The sequence below is a fragment of the Manacus vitellinus genome, unplaced genomic scaffold (genome assembly GCF_001715985.3).
Source record: "Manacus vitellinus isolate BGI_N305 unplaced genomic scaffold, ASM171598v3 scaffold_29_pilon, whole genome shotgun sequence".
Classification (NCBI taxonomy): Eukaryota; Metazoa; Chordata; class Aves; order Passeriformes; family Pipridae; genus Manacus; species Manacus vitellinus.
This window is the reverse complement of record NW_021940207.1, coordinates 9,166,992-9,191,569: the sequence shown is the minus strand read 5'-3', so window position 1 is coordinate 9,191,569 and position 24,578 is coordinate 9,166,992. Positions and strand designations below refer to the sequence as shown.

Sequence of the window (24,578 nt, the reverse complement as noted above, 5' to 3'; positions counted from 1 at the left end):
AGAAATTCAGGAGGAGAAATCAAAAATAATTTTAAAAATATAAAAACAATTCTAAAAACAAAATTTAATATACAACCTACTGTCCGTTTTTTGTAATACCAGTTCCTTCACTGACTTTTTTAAACTCAGGTTACACCTTTCTAAAATTCTATTTTAAATAAGCTGTCCACAATTACATCTAAAAAATATTTTTTGTTCTAGGTGTGGAAATACAGCCATTAGAATCAACACAACAAATCCTCCCCAAAACCAAAGAGATCTCTTTGCCACTAAAAGAATTGCTTGAACACTGACTCAAAAATGCTATTGCATCAGTGGTACCAGCTCAGAAGTGAAACATCCAGTCATCACTAATCAGACTGGAGAGAAGAGAACTGCTGCAAAGTCAGAATTCTGGTTAAGTATGCGTGGACACTACTTGTTTCCTAGTTCTGACTACTGACACTATCTACAAAATAACTAAAAGCATACTAAAAAGCAGCAAAGTAAAAGAATTAGGGAAAATTATCAGCCAAAAGAAAGAAGAACAAAATTTAAAATTAAAGAAAAAAAACAAACGAGAAAAGGAACTAAAACAAAGCATCTATGATAGTACTTTAAAATACATTAATAATTTAAATTTCTTCATGTGATAGCCTTTTAATGAAATTAGCACTAGCATGGGATCAAATAAACATCATGCAATTCAATGCAATTAGCTGAGTTCAGTTTCTGTATTTTAAGCCAATTACCAAGTCGATCATGGAATTTTTCATTTCCCAATTAGTTACTTTGTATCTTATGTCTCTAAAATTATCTCATAAGCCACAAATACAAATTAATCTTTACATAAAACTTCCCTGATAAAGAAAAACAGTTTTAGGGGATTACATACGTCATTAGAAAGAACAGAGTAGTCATTACACTAGTCATTAGAAATAAAGGTTAAAGATTGTTTTTAAAAGTAAAATATAGATAAAAATTTAGGGATTATAAAGGTAATGTAACTTTAATATCTGTTACTCAGTTCATTTCAGTTTATTTCATCAAATTCTCTCAGTGTGAAGCTGAGAACTGGCCAATTTCAAATTCCTGAAGAAAAGCAGTTGAATTCACTATAATTTTTGTATGATTTTATTGGGAATACATGTGATTTCTTTGCTCAGACCAACATTTAAAACACTTCAACACAGTAATCCTACTTTTTCTTTACAGACACTGGAAGTGTGGTAAAGGGAAGTGGGAGAAAATTCACAACCATAAACAAAAATGGTGGTAAACCAGAGCAATGTCCTACAATGTGAAACCAAAATCCATAACAAAACATGCCTCAAGTTTGCAAAGCAAAGTATATTCAAGCCATAAATAATGTAAGATATACACACATGCATAATTCATGGCACGGATGTACTAAAAGGACCTATAATTTCTGTTGTTAAATAAATAATGAGTTACTAAAGCAGTTTTCAGATGAAATCATGGACTTGGCTTGTCTAAGTTAAATACGTTACTTGGTGACAGGAAAGCTCTGGACTTTTAGAGGCATCTCACTTGTATGTGATCTCAGTTTTATTCTTTTCCCATCCCAGCACCAGCATACACAGGTGCATCAAAGCTAGTTATGGTAGAATCTTCAGGAGTAAAATTTATGTGCAATCTCCACATTTGTCTCACAGCAATCCTTCTGCATTATCAGCTTCACCGTGCCCAGTTGACTCACGGGCACATTCAGAACATTTTGTCTTCATTCTAACATCTCAACACATCTGAACAGAATTACTGAAATCTTGCCTTCAATACAGGAAGTAACATGAAAGTACTTTTGTCTTTTTAGAGAAGCAGGATCCCCAAAGAAATCCAGCTCCATCACAAATTGCAAAAACTCAAACATATTTTCCATTATCTGAGTATTTAAGCATAATAATTTCTGTTCTTTTTTCCCCCTCTTTGCATTCTCCTCTACAAGTCCAACTATTCAGTAACAACTTCAGCATTAAGACAAAAACCTCTGTCTAGTTATATCCCAGTGATCTCCTAATTAAGTCAATAGTTTTCTCATAACTCTTAGGAATACATGAAAAAATCCTTAGAGTTGCTTTTAAATCCTTATGATTATTCATTGTCACTGAATCAGAAAACATGACTGTTTATGCCTTTCTTTGTAGGAGTTTAAGCCATTAAGTATCTGTTAAGGTCTTAAATATCTGAATGACAGAGCAACCCAAGAAATAAAGCATTTGTATAATATGTATTTATTCCCTATTTTGACAAAATGAACAAAGCCTCAAAAGTACTGTGTTTATATTATGCCTTTAAAAAACCCTGCCTGGTCCCTACTTAAAGTTACCTTTCAAAACTGTATTAACTTCATAACTACCTGGTATCCATACTTCAGCTGCTGAAGAAAGCTTGAAGTGGCATTCATTTGTTTATCAGTATTCCCTGCAAGGGTCATTACTTGGTATTTTATATAAAGGAAACAAAAGGTATAACATCGTAAGCCTCTTCTTATTAGTTAACAAAAAGCATAACTGCTATGAACATGTTGCCTCTCTTTTATTAGAAAAAACAATTAAACTCAGTTCCCCAGGCATAACACTTCACAGGAGGTGTGATGGCACAAGTGTTACATTTTACTAGGTCTTCAAAAGGGTCATTAATCTTTCAGTCATGGATCTCACAACAAGCAGAAGCAAACATACAGCGCTCTCTTTCTCTCTTTGCAGCAATAGAAACATAGTAAACTCTTAAGAAGACAGGATCTAAAATTAGCCAAAGAGAAATCTATTTAATCCACTTTCATCTCCCCGATTTTACAGAATCTTATTAGTGTAAATATTTTCACTTTCATTGTTACATTGAACCAGCTGAGGCGTTTCAAGGCAAGCACAGAACTCTGTGCTCCTACTTTACAATGACTTTCAGACTCACCTACACATTAAGTCTTCAGTAAACGTATTATCCCTTTCATCTATTCAGCAGTATAATTCAGATACTACGTGACCAAAGAACAATAAAATAAAGCCTAAAAAGCAGACTGAAATTACTTGAAATCATTTGCTTCTGTGAGATCCACTTACAAGCGAGAGCACTGACAAAGCAATGGTCGCCAATCCATTCAGGCTTTTGTAGGCTGCTCTCACAGAAAGTAACCCAGCATATACACATGCAGGAAACAAACCTGGGTCCCTGCACCTGCTTTTCCTTATCTGGAGAGAGGGAAGATTAAGTTTATGTGAATTTATGAGTATGATAACAAAGATTGTCATATTTAATGCTAGAGAAAAAAAAAATCACAATTTCACGTGACAATAATTACATTCAGTTATGTTATCACATTAAATCCCAGTATGACCAAGAGCATTAGAAAGATACTGCTTTTTGCCTCTCTGTATTTTAGACCATTATCCCTACTCTGAGCATTCCGACCTCTCAGAATTCAAAATCAATCCAAAAGGCACCCAAAATGTGGGAGCGAGCATTCCTAGCCTATGAAAATGACCCCTGGAGACACGATTTAAGGATTAGCATTCAATGCACTACAGCACCCGCTTCCAAGGACCATCCCTTTCACCTTACAGTAAGTCAATGCTGAATAAACTGCGAGGACTGACTGTAGTACTGACATTAACCTGGGAGGCACGAGCTGGGCTCAGCCCCATCCTCTCTTAGCCCGGCCGAGCCCCCCGCACGCCGCCGCTCCCTGCCATTGCCCGGGGGGAGCGGGCTCAGCTCGGGAGCGCAACACGGCACTGGCTCCCAGCCCGCAGCGGCCGGCAGGCCCCTCGGGAACTCGGTGGAAGCGCCCGGGGCCAACCGGAACGGCTCCGCCGCGGCAGTCGCGGGCGCGACAGCGCCCCCAGGACCGGGACCGGTCCGGGCGGCGAACGCGGACGGGAAGGGCACGGCGGGTGCGGAGCGGGGCAGGGCGGCCAAGCCGCCCGCAGACGGGCAGGGGCCGAGCGGAAGACATTCGCTCTGTGTCCCCGCACAGCGCGACGGCCCAGGGCAGGGGACGGGCACAAGGACCGCGCGGCGGGCGCGCCGGGGCGCGGCCCTTTACCTGCGCAGGAGTCGCCGTGACCCCCGGGGGCAGGTTGCCGCTGTAGCGGGCGAGGGCTGGGCAGTATGAAGCTGTAGCGGCTGCGCGGCGGCAGCGGCGGCAGGCGTCTGCCGTTTGTTGCGGCAGGGCTGGCTTCAGGCAGGGTCCCGGCCGGGGCGGCGGCGTCTGGGCGCGGCGCGGGAGGGCAGCGCGGCGCGGCCAGGGCGAGCAGCAGCAAGCAAGGACGAAGCGGGGCGGCTCGGCATGGCGGCGGGCCGGGCGGGGTTGCGGGCCGCGCTCCGCTGCGGGCCGCCGGCAGGGAGGGAAGGAAGAGGATGGAAGGAGGATGCAGAGCAGCCGCCGCCCGCTGCTCCCGGCCCCGCGTTCCCGGGCAAACGCGCGGGCGGGCCGGGCCGGGCCGGGGGGGCGGAATGCCGCCTGCACGCACCCGCTGGACCGCCAGGGGGCGCCCGCCCGTTCCGCCCTCACGCGGCCCGGCGGGGCCGGAGGCCGGGGCCGAGCTCAGGGTGGGCGGGCGGGGTGAGCCCCACACCCATCGCCCCCCGGCTGCTCACGGGCCACGGGCACCGGCACCGCGCCCCCGGCACGCCGGGTTCGAACGGGAGCAGCGCGTTCATGAGCTGCCCGCGTTAATGAACCGCCCGTTCGCGTCACGGGTGCGAGTGAGGGTGCAGAGGCGCCCGGAGGGATCGAGCGCTGCCCTGGCTGAGGCTGAGCCTGGAAAAGACACTCCTGCGTCAGGACAACTCACCGTTTCCTGCTTATTTACTGTTTCACGAGTGTAATCCTGAGAATTACTTTAAAGTTCTATTGAGACCAAAGCAGGGGCAGATGAAAAGCACAAACATTAATCCTATAATTTCTCATGCTGCAGAGAAGCTGTGTGTTTTCTCAATCGAAGTTATCTACGGCTGATTTTTAAAAATCGATTTATATTTTGCTAGTCTTCTGGGCATTTGTAATCACTCATGATTTACCGGGTCCGTAAATCAGTTAGTGGGCAGCAGGAGGATACTCCCCCATTCTCCAGCCTTCTATTCATTTGCTTCTGCAAAACAGAAATAAATTTGTCATAACTATCGCAGGGTACAGGAGGATTGCTGGCTACAATTCTCATAAACCTTCACACCTCACATAGGGCCAGAAGCTCTCACGAGCAGAAATAACTGATGATGCTGATTGAACTGAAAATTCATCAGGGGCTCCAGCAGCCTGGCCACGATACTCTGTCCCTGCATCCTCCATCCTCCAGCCCCCCAGCCCCGTTCGGTGCCGCTCCGGCTCCCTCTGCTGCCGCCCGAGCGCTGCAGTGACCGCCTGCGAGCCGACCCCATTTACATCTGACATGATTTGTTCTCTGTAAGTCCACAGAGGCTGCTACTTGTCTCCTTGTTATCTTTCAAGTGCTCTGAAATAACTTGTATATATCCCAGGCTGCTGCGATGTTAAAGCAGCAGGACTGTAATTCTCTCTGTCCTCCTCCTCAATAACAATGTTTGTCCCTTTCCCGGCTCCTCAGACTTCACCCATCGACACAGGGTGTCAAAGATAGTTGTTAATAACAAGCTTTGGCCAGTTCTCTAAACATCTTACAGAACAATCATCAGAACCAGACAATCTGAAAAAAACATTCTGCTCTCTGACCCGCCCCATCTTTCTTCCTGTTCAAGCTCTTCTGGCTGATGCTGATTGTGTTGACCAGCTGACCAACCTTCATAACAAAGAGGAAGCCTGCACAGATGGTTATGTAGTGACCCTGCTTTCCGGTTGTTCTTGTACCCCCAGAGGCTTCAATAATTCCGGCCTAAAGCTGAGGCTTTTTAGTAGTAAGACATCTTAGGTAAGTATTGGAAAAGATGGTTTCAAGACTGACAGCCAGACCAGACAATGAATTCTCTTGGTGGAGCAGCCTGGTGTTTGCAGAAAATAACAACTTTAAAAATAAGCTGGGTCAACCAACACAACCAACACAACAGGTCATAACACAGTGCTCTGGGTCAGATTGTACATACCTATATCACAGTTTCCTTAGCATTTTGCAGAATATCTAAGCAATGTTTGCATTATAATTGCCATTTTCATAAGGAAATATTTAACCTTAAAACAAAATATTATACTTACCTAATTAGCTAGTGATTTTTTGAAATGCTGTTCCTTTTTATGCATATTAATGTTCCAATATGCATAGTTTAAATAATTTTATAGTCAGCTTTCCATAAACAAATTACTAATCTTAGTATTCAATAAGGATTCAAGCTGTCTGCCTAATTTACACTTGCTAGGATTTGAATTGTATTACCAGTCTAAGAGCTTATTAGTGTGGCTTAGATAAGCTACATTACAGCTTAACTATTTATTTGGATGGGGAAGTACTCATCCTCCAGTGGCTTGAAGGAGATTTTGAACAGATTTTTTTATCTGTTCTGATTAAATATTTAGTGAGGAACAAAAATCTCTCTGATTTCCTAAGAGAAAGTTACATGCTTTAAATATCTCCCATAACAACGATGTTTTCAAATATTGATGAATTCCTTTAAAACCATTAACTATTACTTACATTTTTCCTTATTACCATAGGAGTTACTTTAGATGAGAAAGTTACCGTGTTGAGCCTTTTCTGAACAGTGTCTGGACTGTGATTCTTTTCTGTTTCTTGTTTTGGGTCAGGCTGAAATCACATCTCTATGATATTGGTTTGCAGAGTACAGAACCGACATTTTCCTCATCTCTCTCTCAGCTTGTGCCTGCTGTACAGCATCTCAGGAGTTAAAGTTTCAAACTACCACAAAGACTGGGATTTTAGAGTCATTTGAGAAATTTCAGAAGGGTCCCATTCATGCAACTGAAGTCAAATTTCCAAAAATGCCCATTATCTTCCCAATCCCATATTGAACGGCAGCCAAAATTAAAGCTAAATCCCTTTGAAAATCATTGCTGGAACCACAGAAACTATTACTGTTTATTTAACATTGTGTTTCATACAGCTTAAGATGCATTTACTTAAAATGTTTGCTACGTGTATTTAACTTCCTTTTTCCAAGCACATAAGAGTTTGCTGGAATAGAAATTATTTAATGTAACTGTTGGAATGACCCACACCTCCATTTATCCAAATTTTGGAGTACATATTTAATCATGTAAGTAGCCCACAAAATTCAGGAGAGTACACACCTTGGAAGGAACATACTCAGGTGTTTCACACTGGAACTTATTTTGTCTGACTTTCGTGGGTTTGTGAGGGCAGTTTTTGGCTACAGGAGAAAGATAGTTCAAGGGTCTGAACAGACAAAAATTTTAAAAAGAACATAACTCACTGTTGTAGGTGGGTAAGGGGGAAGTGTTGCTTTATTTTCATGTGTACCTGAATAATTGCTATTTTTCTTTTATCTCAGCACAGACTGACACACACCTTGCTCCCTGACAATGAGCAGGAGTTTATCTGCTTTCTCTCCAGCTCTTGCATTTACATTTGTTTTACCTTGCTCCCCTTTATTAAGCTGTTTGAAGCTTACATGTTTTCTTCTTTTTGTTTGCGAACTTTGCTATAGGAAGCTGGTGATAATCACGCTGGTTTGTTCCCCCCGATGGCAGTGAAAGTACATGTTATTTAATGTCTGCTGCACGGGGGAGCTGCGCTGCCAGCAGGGAGGTGTTCATACAACCCGTACCAAGAGAGAGAGCTGCCAGCCTGGGTACAGAAACGTTCTTCATTGTAGGAACCATAAATTCTTGGGAATCATAAATCATGTTTTAAGACAAAATCCATAGAGTAGAAGTTAAACTATTCTATTAGGGAGCACAAAACCACTGTGCTGTGAATATTCATGGTGCCTGTTTGTCAGTGGCAGTCGGGCAATTCTGGAGTGGTGGCACCTCCCACATCTTCACTTGTTTGTTTGGTTCACAGGAACTTTTATCAACCTGTGTGGTTCTTATTTATACTTTTAGCACAGTGGAATTAAATATATACAGTGTAGATGTTTCCCAAAACAAAATGACTGTCAGCTGTCTAAGAAAGATCTTCTCAATATCTAAGAAAGCTTCTCAATAGCTACTGCACCTTTCACCAAAAAGCTGTACACATAATTTGGTCATAGACCCTTTACAGTAAAGATGAGTTTTTTATACTCTTACAATATTTTTTATCACCATGCTGTGGGACACCACAGCAAATATTACTGTACTTCATAAAAGGATAAATTTGTCTTATGAAAAAACTGATCTGGACCTACCTTTAAGTGAACTACATATGGTAAAATTCTGCAAATTTATACCAAGTCTGAATTAATTTCCATGGAGCTTACCTCAAATCTTCATCCAAGAATTTACATAGATGTGTCAGTAATTCAAGTGATATGCTTAACATGACAGCTATCAGAACTTGTATCAAACAAGTATTGCACCACAAAAACTTCAAGGAAGTAATATATCTGAAGAAAAGTTACTTTTTATCCAGTAACTAAATGACTCTATTTCTATGAATTTCAAGGTGAATACGGCAGAGGACATGACATCTATATTTGGGTTGACTGGGGAATCTCACACATTAGAAGCTGTACAGAGGAGAGGAGGGAGATAAATAAAATATCCATGGACACCTTGCCCTACCTCTTCGCCTCCCCTAAAAAAATCACAAGGTAATTTACTTAGATGTTTCAAGGCTTATATTTGCTATTCTTAATATTTGTTATTCTTCCTGAGCAGTAAACAAAAAGGTGATTCTTTAGTTTGGGATTCTCAAGGAGCAGCCAGCAGTAAAAAAAACTCAAGTAGAACTGCCTATTATTTTCTTAATTTCAACACAAAATTTCCCAGCAAATACATAACTGAAGTATGTGTCGGGTTTTTCCTTTCATGAAATTTTTCTTTCAAATCTTCTTTTTCAGCTATTCATTTCTTTTCAAGTTTTTCAGTTTATTATTACTCAGTAATATCACCCTCACTAGAATTAAAATTCACAGATAAATATCACCCTTTTTTTATCTTCTGGGTTCTTTTACATGTCTTTATAAGCAGTAGTCTATGGCTGAGTCCAGGATTGTCTTTTCAATCTCATTCTCTCCCTAAGCATTTATTTCAAATAAGAGATGTATGCACCTATTTTAATAAATGTGGATCCACAAAATATCTTTACTCCTTTACAGGTTGAATCTTCAGGCTCCCAGTTAACTGAGTGCTGATCAGGATTCACCACCTCTTCACTGCTCTCCTGAGGTGAGGAAGTGATTTTATCCAAGTTTTACAGCTCAAGCTCAAGCCCAGATCTTAAACTATTAAAACATCTAACCAACAAGTTGGATTCTTGGCTACCATCTGCAGAGAGGCAATGGTAAAGACAAAACTCATCCTATAACTCTGAACTACTGATTTACACACTGCTAAACCTTGCTAGAGAAAACAATCAGGTGCTAAAGTCTGTAAAAATTAGGAATAAATATTGTATGTTTATGGGAAAACAATGAAGCCAGTATGATTTCACTGTCATGAAAAAGGGGGCCACTGTGCATTGTCTGGTGTCAACATCAATTCAAAGTCAGGGAAAAGGAGACTCAAGAGATTCAAGGAATCAGTGCTGTTTGCAGAGACAGTGGATGTGCACTGGCACTCCATGCAGTCCACACTCAGAGTTCAGAGTTAATGACAGCCTGTTATATATTATATCCACTGTTTCTTTTGAAAACTAAATGGTAATATTGTAAAACAGCTCTGGACCAGTTTTCATTAGGCCTCCCACACAAAGAACCTCTTATTTATTTTATGTTATCAAATCTTAGGGAGTGACTTGAATATACCAACCTGGCTTCTTTTCAGGCTGGCAGATCCTATATAATGCACTAATGGGTGGAATTACTCCCTTTATTTTTAGTTGTAGTGAATAAATTTTATGTTTCTGAAACTATGATGAAATTATAGAAATCTACAGCACTAAAAACATTCAGTAGTTTACTTTCATCTTTATGGCTACACACCAGACATTTTTGTATCAATGCAGCAGTGACAGCTATTAATCCCACACCACTGTCTAGTTCAAAAAACAGAGCAATTGCAAATTGTTTATTTTTCTTAATGTCTTCTTGCTTAGCTGCATAAGTGGCTATAAAGTTCATGCTCTTATACAATTTAACAAGTCAATAATTCAAAATAGAAAATGCAGAATCACTCATCTACATTCCACATTGAGCTTTACAGCTTTTTTTCTTTTTTGTTTTTTGATTTAAAGTGTTTGTGCCTGTCAACCTCAAGGAATATGCTTACAGGATTCTCCAGGGTAGAGATACACACATTGAAGTCCCTATTTTTGCTCAAATAATGAGAAATCTGTGTCATAAAAAATTGGCAAAGACACATGGCTAATTAGCTCAACATCTAGCACACACACTTAGTGTTACAAATTACCCTATCAGGCAGACTGGCATTTTTGCATTAGGTGGTACCTCTATAAATGCAGCTTTTGCTTTTGGCAGGATGGCTGGTTGGGTTTGCAGAAGGAAGTGCCAAAGTGTTGATCACTTAAAAATTGCTCCTTTCCTCAGCAATTATCAATTCTGAGGGGAAAAAAAAAAGTGCAATTGTAAAACCCAAAAGGAACTGAATTACTGGTATTTAAGAGTTCACTGAACATTTTTAAACAAAGATACATAAACTGTGAACTTGAAAACCAAAGTGCTATCTTTGATTGCATGCAGAGTAAGGGATAGTTCACGTGGTGTCTGGTTTTCCACTGACATATGATTTTCTTTCTACTCTCCATAGTCAAAGAGGCAAGATATTAAGTACTTATTATTATTATTTCAGTAAAAGATCATTGCAGAAACAATCTGTGCCATCCCTTTTGACAGGTTCAGCTCTGTGCAGAGGTGCTGTAACTCAGTCTCTGGAAAACACTCCAGTGTTTAGAAAAGCAGTGGCACAGAGCACACCCGTGCTGCAATGCCTCCTGTCAGCAAATGCAAAATACCTCATCCCCATGGCTCTGGAGGGCAAAGGCATGCACTTAAACAAAGCCCCAACAAATGAAAAATCAGGCAACCTTCTGGAGAGGAGTGCTTAACTTGAATTTTCCAGTAAACTTCATAAATAGCCTTGGCCAAGTGAGAAGATTACGTTGCACTGAGATTAATTTTACTATAAAAACTGAATGAGAGGTGCAGATTCACCCTTTGGAAAGCTGTTTTGCTGATACTGTGTAATACAAAGCAAATATAGCCTAGACTTCTTAATACCTTTTGGAGCCATATGATCATAACATGAAGTGTAAAAGACATTATTACATAGTGTCATATATTATCCTGATCTTCACATTGATTCAGGTGTGAAGAGATGCATTTTCATGATTAAGAATCAAATAGGTAGGACTCCTAAAAGAAATAACAGAAAAAGCCATATCATCTTTGATAAGAGTGTTTACATGGACAACTAGCTAAGCAGAATTGCCTAATTCCATTTGAGAATTATTTAAAAGCTAAAAATTATTGCTATTAAGTTATTTCCCTTAGATAACAATCAAATTAAAGTTTAATAGCTAGATTCAGTTTTTTATTTTTTCACATAAGATTAAAAAGTAAGTCTCTGGCAGCTGGTAATTTTTTGCTTTTATTTCCAGATTGTGCATTAGTTTTGAGACACTGTTCTTGTAACCATGTTCTGTTTAATGCTGTACAGAGAAAGGACCAAAAAACCTCCCCACCTTTGCTTACAATTAAAGCACAAGAGAGGGCAGGGTCAGGCACTACAGAAAAACTGCACAGCACGAGGGGAATAATGACACAACATTAACCACCACAACAAGCCATAAGCATAAATGGCAATTGTCATTTTTCATGATCATTTCTGGGGCAAACGTTGTGGCAAAGAAGCTTTTTAAAGATTAATTTTAGAGAGCTTGAGGCAACCTGAGAAAATGTTCAGGTGCAAGATAAACGGGAGAGGGAACAGCAGCTCTTTTTTGGAGCATTGGAAGACAAGAACTTTATTGTGGTGGAGGAAAGGGAACTAAGAAATACAAATGGAGAGAAGAAACGATTGACATAAGCCAAGCCACAGTCTGTGTATCTGTCCCCTGAATGGGAATAAGCAAAATTATCTTTACTAGTAAAAAAACATGAAAACCTAAACAAAAATGCCAGTTACATAGTGGAGCTGATATATCCATTGAATGATGTATGTGGATGGGAGAGGACCTGCTCAGCACAAAGCATCAGCACATTCAGATCCAGCATGGATGCAAGAATCTATTTTTGAGGCCAGGCTGACATGGAGGATGGCTGTATTAAAAAAAAAAAAAAAAAGGAAATCTCTTGGAAGAATGATTAAAAGCCTTATTTTGGACTTACAGATATGAAACATCTGGACATCAGGACTGGAATTTGGTCAGAAATAGGCTGCTGCAGCACAGAAGGATAAAACCTTTAAATCATTAATATGAAGAAAGTAGTTAAATGTGGTTTAGTGCAAGATTACTGAAAAATAAGCTACAAAAGGAGAAAAACAGGAAACTAAGAATGGGGACACTAATTGCAATATATAATGTATGTAGCAACAATAACAAGGATAAGAGAAGACAAAAGCAATGTATAGCTATATGAAGTTGGTATTGTACTGTCTCTCCCCCTATTCTACTACTAACATTGCTTCCACATTCAGACTGAAGGAGTTATAAAGCTGTCTACTCTGCCTACCTAAAGCAACTTCTCTTGTGCATTACTGATGTCTTACTTTTGAAAGTGTTATGGCAGAGATCAATGCTGCTGGAGGAGAGGGAGATGCTGCTGAGTGAGTGTCCCCTTTGTTAGGTCGTGAAGCAAGTACTCCTCCTACGACAGGCTGTCTTTGTAGTTTTAAGCCCCATAATTTTTTTTTCCACTGTCATTCTTAAGACAAAAATTTTTCTATGAAAACTCATTTAAAAAGACTGCTTGGTGGAACCATAAATGGCTCTGATGAAATAACTGACATACAAAATTAAATCCTACTTGATTTCAACTGCCTGGTAACTGCTACACCTTTTTATGTTGTCATAGACATACAGGATCTCTATCAACTCAAAATCAGGCCTCTAAAAGCTTTAAACAACAATATCAAATGTTACTGACAGCTGGATTTGGGCATCTGATCCCAAACAGCATCTTACTCTCTGTTCCTTTGCCCATACACTTCGCAGGATCAAGGTTACATTAATCTGTAAACTGCACAGTGAGCTTTTGGTAGAAAATGCATTTTGCAGGAATGTCTCACTAAAATTTTGCACTAACACAGTAAAGCAGAAGCTTAGTTATGTGACATGATCATAAACACCTTGAGCATCACCATGGACATACACAGCATTGCTGTGGTCACTCACCTCAGCAGTACTCATTCAAATTCCACATATGGGATAGGAATAGAACTTTTTCCTATTTTGTCCATGTCATACTCCTAATTCTACCTATCTTTGCATTTCAGGGCAGTTTTCAGGATGCTGGGTTTTGTTAATACCTGTGAAAACTGCTATTTCTAGAAAACCCTGTATATGGAATTATGGCATCTCCATAATTCCTGTCAAATCATGTTAACTCCTGACTCTGGAAGAAATTGGAAATGACCAGCTACCTACTGGGGCAGAGATGAACAGAGAGACAGAACAGTTTCTGATCACAGATAAATGCCAATCCATTCAATATTAAAAACAGAATAAGATGCCAGAAAAACTTTTGAAAATTGAAACCCTTTAAGAAAAGCAGAAGTAATTAAGGCCTGCAATTTTCAGCCAGTTGAAGCAGAATTCTCTGAAGTGGAGGCTGCTCATAATCTGCAGCTGCAAAGACCCTTATCATTTCTATTTATTTTATCAGAAAATTTAGAAAACCTTTCTCTCTGCATATAAACTTCTTCCACTGAACTTATTTAAATTGATGGGACTGATGTAGCACAAAACAGTGTAAGACTAAGATGCATATCAGCTTTGTTTGATGCTCAGCCATCAGTAAATGCCTGCAAACAGTTCTGATTTTCAATTCTAACCACAGCTCATTTGAGAATTGTAACACGTTTTAGTGAAACAAACAGATTTATCCAGTCGGGTCTTGAAACACCCGGGGAGACTGCACAATCCCTGCTCTGGGGATGTGAAGCAAAGGGGAATAATCCCTTCCCTTGATTCACCAGCTCTGCTCCTGTTACTGCAGCATGGGATGCTGCTGCTCCCTTGCTGCCAGGGCACAGCACTGACCCAGGGCTCAGCCCTTCCCAGCAGAGCTCCTCTCGAGACACTTCTCCCTTTAACTAATATCTGCTCCAGCAGAAGTAGCCAGTACTGCTGGCCATAAGACGAAACTGCCACTCTTAGAACCTAACTTAGAACTAAAAGTGGAATAATTTTGCTGTTTGATTACAGTTTTAAAGCGATTTTTTTCTCCCTTTTGAATAGCACTTATACTTTCAGTGTCCCAGAACAAGGGTTGGTTCTCTGCACACCAAAGAAATATCAAAACTGTGGGAAACCTTTCTGAATAATTGTAACATCAGTACTTCCAGTAAATTAAGCATAACAAGCTACAAAGTAAAGGCATAAAGATTAAATACTGCCTTTTTTTTTTTTTTTGAGAAGTATAGCACAAACTACGGGAAACAGCTAAAGGAAGAGTAAAATAATTTGGGAAATAGCTGTGGATACGGGATAACTGCATTAAAGTATCTCACAGCATCAACTTGCCTTGGCTTCCAGTGTGTAAGAAAATTGTGTAAGAACATACATTGTGCTAGCTTACCTTTACAATGTGAACCCTCCTTCCTCCACCTCTTCCTGTTCTGACAACAGGGTAGGGTGGTTGCTGTCTCACATTTTCCCCCAGGCTTACCTACTTTTGTCCTTTACAGGGTCTCAGCAATTACCACAGTCTAATACTAAAGGGGGAGCAGGAGGAGGAACAGGACAGAGACAGATGAGACCAAAGAAAAGCCCAACCCACAACACACGTGTTGCTCTACCCCAACATGCTGCTTACAGCTCAAACTGGTCAGCACCCTCCCTATATACAGGAAAATATCACAGGAGTTGGGAATTCCTCCCACCTCTGGGGAGGCTGGTGGAAGGAGAGGGGGACACTTTCATGTCTCCTATTACTTCTAGGGTGGTTTGGGCTTTGTTTGGGGTTTGGGTATTTTTGTTGTTGTTGTTGTATTTTCTTGGGGTTTTCTTTACTTTTTTCTTCTTTGAACCAGGTTTCCAGAAGTTGCTGCCAAACTAGTTCTTGAGCTATCAGAAACTTTCATCTAGTGCCTTGAAAATACTGGATGTGCCGTGACTATTTCCCCTCTGTTTACTTCTCCCATTTACTGTCCAAGATTTCATTATTCCCCAGAACACAAAGCAAAGGAAGAGACCCAAGGTCTGCTCCTCCCTCCACCCCCGAAGCAGCTCAATACCTGATCAATACACACACACACACTTCAGCACCAGGAGACAAGGACATATTTCTCTAAAGGCATCAGTTATTCCTCAAGCCATTCACTCTCAGTCACAGGCAGCAGAGCTATGGAAGTTGTTTCCTACCTGCTGGATAAACATGCACCAAACATTCTGATCAAACACTGTGACTGCAGCTGCTGCTGGTGCACTGGGGTGGGGCAACTACTCCTACTCTGGGGGCAACCACCTACACTCATCTGAGGAAAGCTCTGAAAACACAATGCAATTGGGAACACACAGCTGTGAAATTCCTGCATAATCACTAGAACAGATCACATAATACAGAGCTGTTCCAGTTCAAACCATCAAGAGACTAGGAAAGGAAAATAAGAGAAAGAAAGGGCAAGCCCTGAAAAGGCTCGACCATCAGCAAGATTTTGCCTCCCCTTCTAAACTTTTTATTCTAATCCATTTCAGCAAAGCTTTTCATTATTCTCCATTCTGTCAACACCTTTAGCTACAGAAAAGAGTTTTGGCCTGGGGGAGGCACGTTCATATTAAAACCAAGGCATTACCCCTCATGTCAGGTGGACTTTGCTTTCCTGCTAGAAGGCCCCCTGCAGAGGTTCAGGCTGCTCAGAGGACAGGCACTGGCATTACTCATGTGCAGACAGGTTGGTGAAAACAGGTGGGTCAGACCCATCTCCAGCAGTGGCCAAGAGAGGTCAAGTGCCTCTCTTGTTAGCAATCTCATGTTAGCCTCTCAAGTTAGCAATTCCAAGTGATGCAGACACTTGGAATTTCACCAGTCCCTGCCCTTAGGCACCACCTTCTCAATGGAGGACAGCTCAGCAAGGGAAAGAAGATAGAAGAAAATAAGACACATGGTTGAGGGGAAAGAATCTGAGCAATTCAGTTTTGCAAGCAGTCTGCATATGGAAACTTGAATATCCAATTAAGTTTGGCAATGGCACGGGGGTTTTACACATAGCTGGAATTAATTCTTGTGCATCTTCCTACAGAATATGAAGCAGCAGTGTCACTAATTCATGTCAGATGGGATACTAAAGCATTCCCTAAACAAGAGATTCTGGTATAAAGCCAACATATAACAAAAATAAAATTACTGCACAAGTTGAGTAGCAGCTATAAGTGCTTAGATGGCACTTACGTCCATGAATGATTTTTTGCTGCTCTTCTTAATTTAAAAGGACATGAAACTCATCCAAAACAGTAACTGGTGGTGTTCTCTAAAACCAGTTGAACTTACCATGTTAAAAAAACGCATCTATTTTGAAAGATAAGACTTCTCACTGTACCCTTTATTATACCTAATAAAGGTATACAAAGCAGTGCAGTACTAAGATGACTGTGTGTTCTTCTGAGGGCTACAGAGCCCTCAGCTGGCATCTGCACACACCTGGGATTGATTTTAGTGAGGTTTTCCCTTAAACCAAAATTCCTGAAAAGGAGGAATCCCTAACATCTTACCCCACCCCTCCACTTGTCTTAATTGCTCCTAGATACATTTGTTTGCAGGAAAGTACTGCAGCCATGTGAACTGTGACTCTTCAGTTTATTCTTTTCATTTACTAACTTGCTTTCTAATACATCAAAAGCTGCCCCTGGTATGAAAAAAAAGAAGTGTCCCCAAAAGGGTTTCATTCACTTTTCAAGCCAACTAAATCCTTACTCTGTGCTGAAAATGACAGCCAGAACAACCAAAATCATCACCACAGGTACTCTTTTTTTCCTTCCTTTTTAAATAGGTAACCAACAACTTATTTTCCCACTGAAAGTTACACAAAGGCTATATATCAAATTTGAAAGCTCCTCAAAATTTCAAAGTCGATGAAAGCCAGATTCTAGAGGGAGACAACATGGGTAAAAAAAAATATCAATACACATGATATTTTAATACAAAATATTAGCTTTTTTCTTTTTTTTTTTTACACAAGTCAGTTTTTTTTTAAAATATAGAACCTTAGAAAATGAACAAATTGCTATCCACACACTATAAACACTTGTTTGTGCTCAGTTTGATCAAGTTATCAGAACAATTGAAACACCAGTCCACAGTTTAAACACTGCCTTGAAGTTGAATGAAAGCTATGCCGCACTGTGCGCTACCATTATTGTATGGACAGTGTGAAGCGCCTTCGGTCAGGTTTAAGAGTAGGAAAAACTGTTCAGTTATCAGGTTCTCTGTGCAAGGATTTCACGTTCTACTCGTGCTCATGACAGATCTGTATTACATTGCAGTGGCACTGGTATGAGCAACCACATGTAATTCTGTGAATGTTCACCGGAAGAATGTCCGTTACATGTTCTGGAAGTACAAGTTCTTCAGCTAGACAAAAGAAAACTTGTTAGTTTAGGGGAAACACTAGCCTGATTAGCCAGGATTTAACAATGTCTAAGCACTGAAATGAATTTTGATTTCTCAAAGTTGAATAAAAGTCATTAACTATCACATTTTCATAGAGATTAACTGTGTAGCAGGTACATCTCAGGAATATTTGTAATTGCCCGTTTTTTGAACCCATAGAAAGGAAAAAATTTCCCTCTGAGTTGGAGGTCTTTAAAAGGTCTTGTTTTAGTAGTAAATCATCCACAAGTTGCAGGTTGTTAGCCAAGTAGATTTAGGATGATTTACTTGCATTACAGTAATTTACACAATTGAGCTTTAGGCATACAGTACAAAACTATGAACAAAAAGGTGAAGCAAACTTTTTTATTTATATTCAGGTAAAAACATTAACCTGATGAAGTAAATTATTGCAGATTTGAGAAATCAGCACATAAAACAGTTGGACAGAGCATTGCTTACAGGTGCTTTATCTGTGTCAAAAGACAAAGGCTGAACTGCTTGTTCCAAGCTAGCACTGGGGGGGAAGAAAAAAAAAAAAGAAAAAAAAGAAGAAAAAACTACAAAATTAATCATGAACTTAGATCAAGAACAAGAAAACTGTTTACTCAAACAGGGAATGGAACAACTAATTTGTCTTTTAAAAAACTTTACATCAATTGGAAATGCTCTGGCCATACCACAATACACACTGGCCAGCCCAAGCTGTTGGACTTCAACTACATGAAAGAAATAATTCTTCCTCGCCTCCAGTAAGAGGCTTTTGCTGCCTGAATCACTGTGTAAACAGCTCTGGAGCGCCGACTGGTAACGACTGTCACCATTATAACCTACCACTACAGTAAAACTATGCTATAAGAAAGGTTCTACCTAGTTACAAAGGCTGAATTATATTGACAATATATATTTGATTTCAGTAAAATTTAAATTATCTTAATCAGAGAAAGAGGCACGGAGCAGTTAAATGCCCATGCTAACCAAAACATAACAATTGTTGAATGTTGCACACAAAAAGAACCAAGTGAATTGCACATCAGACAATACATGAGGATGGGTAAAATTAGAGGCAGGTGAGGGTACACAGAACTAGTCTACTAAACTAGATTCGTCAAATACATGTTGTGTTTTAATTTCTGTACTTATGTACAAAAGTTGTCTTTGGAGGAAAAACTTCAGACTTAGCTAGATGGATACACACAGCCCAGTATTAAACTGCACAGCGACATTTATTGTTCCAGCCTGGAAAAACATCCCTTTTTAAATTTCACACAGCAAAGCAAGTTAAAAACTTCACTCATCAAATAAATGATAATTTAAACAAGAACTTGCTAAAGAAACCTTGTCACAACAACTTTTAGGGCCTGATCACTTTAAGTCCATAGGGGCTTTTAATGAATATCAACCAAGTGTCTTTGTTTATAATCTGCAAGCCGTTTTTCTACAACAAGAAGGCGTAACACGTTTCCTTGACTCAGGTGATATATTTAGAAAAGAATCATGAGTTTCTCTTTTGCTGTAACAGGCAGACATTGCATTTTTCATTGTGATCAGGAAAGATGGAATGACTGCTGCCCTTCTCTTGCAGCTATCAAGAGTTTTTCACGCATTATCTCAATAGTTGAATAGTCCGGCAATTTGAGATAGTTCACACAAGTCATTACTGAGGGTAGGAAATCATCTGGGTTCTCTGTAGACTCAAAAGTCTTGCGTACAATCGTCAGGGGAGGGTTCAAACTTCGAAAACCTGGTAATGAGAAAACACAGTCAGAATGAGGTTGCTCCTCTTGGAAAGCCACAGCTGACACTGCAGACATCTGTCAGGGACAGCAGCACACACGGCACAGCTGAACCTCAGCTCCACATTTACAGCTTTGGGATATGGCTTCATAAGGCCACCAGCAACCTAAAAAATACCTGAAATCCTGCCTGTAGATTAGATTTCCAAGATGAATTTAAAAAAAGAAATAAATTAGATGAATCCACTCTACTTTTAATTGTGATCTGTATATGTAAAATTCTATTCCAATCATAATATCTTAAAGACTTTGTTGGCTTTGTTTTAAGATTCTGAGGAATTATCTATGACTGTAATACCTTACTTGTTTTTACTCCAGCTAAGGTTTTTATACTCCTAACCTTCAATTCTGTCTGCGCCATCTATCCATAAAAGAGCTCTAAAAAATACTTTAAATACTTTAAAAAAAAAAGGTCAATTCTTCCCCCCACATCCCAAAGAATGTAAGTAATGGAACAGATGCATAAATTCTGGTTTTACTTGCCAAGGGTTCAGCTGAGAATACAGTAAAATGTGTATTCTACAATGGTCCCTAGCAAAGACAGCAAATTCCTCTGTTTTCCTCCCTGCCTCTCACCTGAATTCTGAAATTCAAAAGGGGGAGAAAGTGAATAAAATTAATACTATGCTAGTAATGTCTCCTTTCTAGGAAAGAGATTATTGTTTTCAGGTAGCAATGCATCATTTTGTTGACATAACTTAATGCACCTCTAGCCAAGAAATACAGTATTAGGAGCTTTTAGTTTTGTTTAAATTTCAAACTATTTTTTGCCCTCTGATAGGTTTTCTGGTAGCAAATTAAACCTGGAGAGTCAAATGAATTAAGTATCATGAGATTAACACAAAGGTTATGAAAATTATACCTGAAGTCTACCCAGTCACCTCTGAAATTAGAAATGTCAAACCAGTATGAACCTCTAATAATTTTTTTCCTACACTGAAGTAATCCACTTACTCTGAAATGCATTATTAATAGTGATTTCATATATAGCAAGATGTAATAAGGAAAACCTACCTCCTACAGGCAGTCTGGGGCTCCCCGTCACAAACTGAAGAAACAGTCTTTGCTGCTCACTGTCAAAACTACTGAGAATTTCAAACAGATACTTCACTGCTCGACTGAGGAGGGAAAAGAACCAAGATGACATTGCTTTGTTTATCATTAGAACAATTGCATCAGATTCATATTCAGTGCAGTATAAATATTTTCCAATAAATTTTATACAATTCCTTTAGCTTGAATAACAATATATCAAAGTTATTTAAATACATATTTTCTACTGGTTTTGGCTTTTTGGGTTTTGTTTGTTTGTTTGTTTGTTTGAACAAGACCAACCCCACGTTACCTGTCATGTGTATAACCGTGATCAGGCCTGCAACATTCCATTAAAGTCTTTGCATCCCAAGTGTCTGTTTTGCTGCCACACAAGAGCTGCTCCAACTATAAAATGAAACAACAAGGAGTAAGTGCTCCCCTCTAGAACCTGAGGCAGGGTGATGAGTACTGTCTGTTCTAAACACTACTACAGTGCTCCACTTCCTGGGATGGCTTGGTGCAAAAGCAGCTCTGTCACACCAAGCAATCCACCCAAATTCTTTGGATTCAACAGCTTCATCCCAACGACTGTCTCACTTCCTCAATCTGCCTTTGCACACAATCCACCACCATACAAGATGCAGAATCTATCTCTTAGAACAGAGACGGTGCTAATAAGCATTTTACACTGGAGAACCAAAAATGCCATGAAATCTCACAATTTTTAAAGAAATCTGGAGGAATGCGAAGAATAGAGTGTTTACACTTGCATTTTAGAACTGTGAGATCTTCCTTGAAAGAAAAAAGAGTAGTCATTAGACAGAAATGGAACTGTCAGATAGCAGTTCTGTACTTCAGTTATTTTGCCTGTTCTGTCTATGGATTTGGGCAAGCAGAGGTGACAGGCTACAGTAGCCAAAACATTAAAAGTTTCTGCTGACATCCTTCAGGATACACGAGGAGTTGTAAAGCCCCAGTCTCAGTAACACCAGAGGTCTGACACACGTAGCTGTTTGGTCCATAAAAGAATTTTACAAGTTCTTTGTAATAGTTTAGGCATGGCTTGTAAAGAGGTTCAAATGGCTGGACAGTTATCAGCAACAGAACATGAGACCACACATGTGTATTCCATCAGGGAAAAGCTCTATCTCAGACTATTCCTGCAGCTTAAATTTGATCAACTGTATTAGTAGATTAGCAATAGACTATCATCTGCATTTTAAAATTCCAAGGGGAAGCAAGCATCAAACCATACCAATGACAAGACAGAAGAGCATCACACATATCACAAAATGGACAAGTGGATAAACCAGAATAATCTGCCATTTTTACTTGCCTTGAATTTGTTGCAGAAAAAAAAAAGGGGTGGTGCCTTTGAAAGTAGTACCAACAGAGATGCATAAAGAATAATCACTAGAGTAGCTACAGGCCTCAGCTTTAGGAGACTCTTACATTGCAAAGCACCAAGAACATGAGAGTAACAGGCTTGGCTAACACACTGTTTCAGAGCATGTTTTAATGTTTGTTCTTGAAGTCAAAGGTATAAGTTTATAAAGGTAAAAAAAACCCTCAAAGTACAGTCTTCAAACAGACTCCTTAAAGGGAGAATAATAAAACATTCTCTCTTCTAGTCCAGACAACCATAATTGTGACTCAATTCAGTCCACTTAAGACTGCAAGCATTTTACAAGGAAATTTATATGATGGTGGTGAGAACAGGGCAAGACAAACTATCCTTATTCTTTACCCCTTCACCTGAATCTCTTCTTATTGTCTAAAGCTTTGTTAAAGAGCTGAATACTTTTCTTATTGTTTTCATAGAACATCTAGGTAGCATCCACATCTGTGGATAGCTATTCAGAGGTACTGCAATACAAGGAATTAAGGTATCCATGCCAACACAGAGAGCATGCATATATAAATTCAGGCACTCTTCTCAGAAAAGCCAGAATCACACAATTTTAAAGAAAATGGAGCTGCTCACAAAAGCATTAAATAAATGACCACTGAACACAGAAATCTTTAACATTTAAGTATGCAATTTCAGGGACACTGAGTTTTACTAATGTGCATTAGAAATGTAATGTCATCAACTGTCCCAGATGCCCATACACAGATAAGGTTATAAAAACCTCAGCAAAACCACATTCACCAACCTCCTCAGGGTAGAAGTACTGAAGATGACTGAGGGGAAAGACCGATTCAAATCCATCTCTGAAGGAGTCAAATTGTCTGGCAACACCTTCATTTAGTGCCCAGAATATAACCAACTGCAGGGAAAGAAAAAAAAATAAAAAGGAAAAACCAATCAATTTGGTACAAAAGGGGTACAGCTGCAGAAACAGAACTCCAGAAGTCTCACCATACACTCACTAGAGTTTCAGCAGTTTGAACATGGATTTATGGAGTTGCTCTACAGCATTGCCTCATTCCACTTTCATTCATAACTTAGATTACCCTAAACATGAAAGTCATGCAGAATTTAAACACCGTGTTTGCCTTTGCTTTTAACTGAACAAATAAACAGAATTCAGAATAGCTGTTTAAAATGAACCTGCAAACCTGAACACTTACTATTTTTAGAAGCCTAACCTAGGTGTTCTCTCCCTACAACATTTAAAATTCAGTAACTGAAGCAGAAGTCCGTAGGGCATCATTGGCTATTATATTAGTTCCCCCCACAGAAACATATGGATCCCTTTTCTAATATATAGTTTAAAAAAAGTAATTCTACCCTGTTTGATATATTAAGTAGCTTAATATTACACGAATACATGGGAACAAAAGAAATACCTTCATTTGAAGTTACAGGGACACAGTTAGGAATCATAATGCAAAAGGCAGTAAGACACTGGTCTAGGCTTTCTGAGTGTGATTCTTCTGTTTTGGTTTGGTTTTCTATCTGTAGTTACTCCCTCAATATTAAATTCCCTTCCAAAGTGGACAGCACATACTAAAACAACAATCAGTGGGGGGAAGGAAGGGAACATGGCACAAACAAGATGAAATTTCTTTTAAATAATCTCCCACGGGCAGTATTGCTCTACTAAATTAAGAAATTATATTGTGCCGAGTTCAGATTCTTTTGTCAGTCAGTGCTTTTGGTGATTACATTTGCCTTATATACCCTCGACTCTAGCAGAAAATGAAGGCTGGCTGTAAAAGATGTGTTGTCAACACAGAACTACTAGTTTTAAAACGTGTTAAAAGCTCTGCCGTGTGATGTTGATTAATGTTATCTGCATATGAATGTGATTAAAAACTCCACAGATATTGCAGGACTCCTGAAGCACTTATTTAACCCTGTCCCAGTAACTGAAGAGTTACTTGTTGTAGAAAGCTCTCAAATACAAAAGCTCATTAGGATTTGTTGATAAGCTTTCCTACAGAAGGGACTGAATTTCAGTTGTGTAAGATACACACCCCTACTTTCACACCCCACATTTTACTCCTGAAGAGGAAGGCAGGAAGCACCAGCAGCACAGAAAGCTGTTCTGTAACACAGAACATTCTGTGGCTATTCTAACAGCAGACTTGCTTACCTAGAATTGTGATTACTTTTTATGACCAAGAGCACGTGGCAAAATTCAGCTGCACTGTATTTTTGCAGATTCAAAGAAAAGATCAAATTGCTAGGCAAAAAAAACTACACTACTGAAACTTTTTGTTCACACATTTAGAAGCAGTAAGTTGGCCTCTTTCTCTGTAGTACAGGGGAGAAGGGGACAAAAAAAGAAAGAAAAAAGAGAATTAAGTCTTTCACTATACTGGTAGCTGAAGTAGTTCTACTTTCTGATAAAGGCAGCTCCTTTGGGAACTGTCCTTTTGGGGAAATAAGGGAGGTGGAGGGTAGAATGACATGATGACAAGAAAGGCATGAAAAGCAACAGTAGGATATTCTAGCTTTATTGACTACTTTTAATGTTAATCCACACACAGGATTTTAATGAA

The 24,578-nt window shown here is 39.5% G+C and overlaps 1 protein-coding gene across 6 annotated transcripts in view; it reads right to left on the bottom strand.

Annotated features, from left to right (window-relative positions):
• Window positions 1–18,134: 18,134 nt before the first annotated feature.
• The window catches only part of TRIP12 (thyroid hormone receptor interactor 12), a 71,973-nt gene continuing 65,529 nt past the window's right edge, over window positions 18,135–24,578 (bottom strand). For 4 of the 6 annotated variants that reach the window (XM_018074897.2, XM_018074901.2, XM_018074899.3 and 1 more), the window contains 4 exons: window positions 22,784–22,897; window positions 20,938–21,032; window positions 20,607–20,710; window positions 19,344–19,540 (listed from right to left, as the gene is read on the bottom strand). In XM_018074897.2, the coding sequence (XP_017930386.1) occupies window positions 19,344–19,540; window positions 20,607–20,710; window positions 20,938–21,032; window positions 22,784–22,897 (510 nt within the window). Of the gene's footprint in view, window positions 19,541–20,606; window positions 20,711–20,937; window positions 21,033–22,783; window positions 22,898–24,578 lie in introns of all 6 variants that reach the window. The other 2 variants (XM_018074900.2, XM_018074898.2) reach the window with 1 other exon arrangement.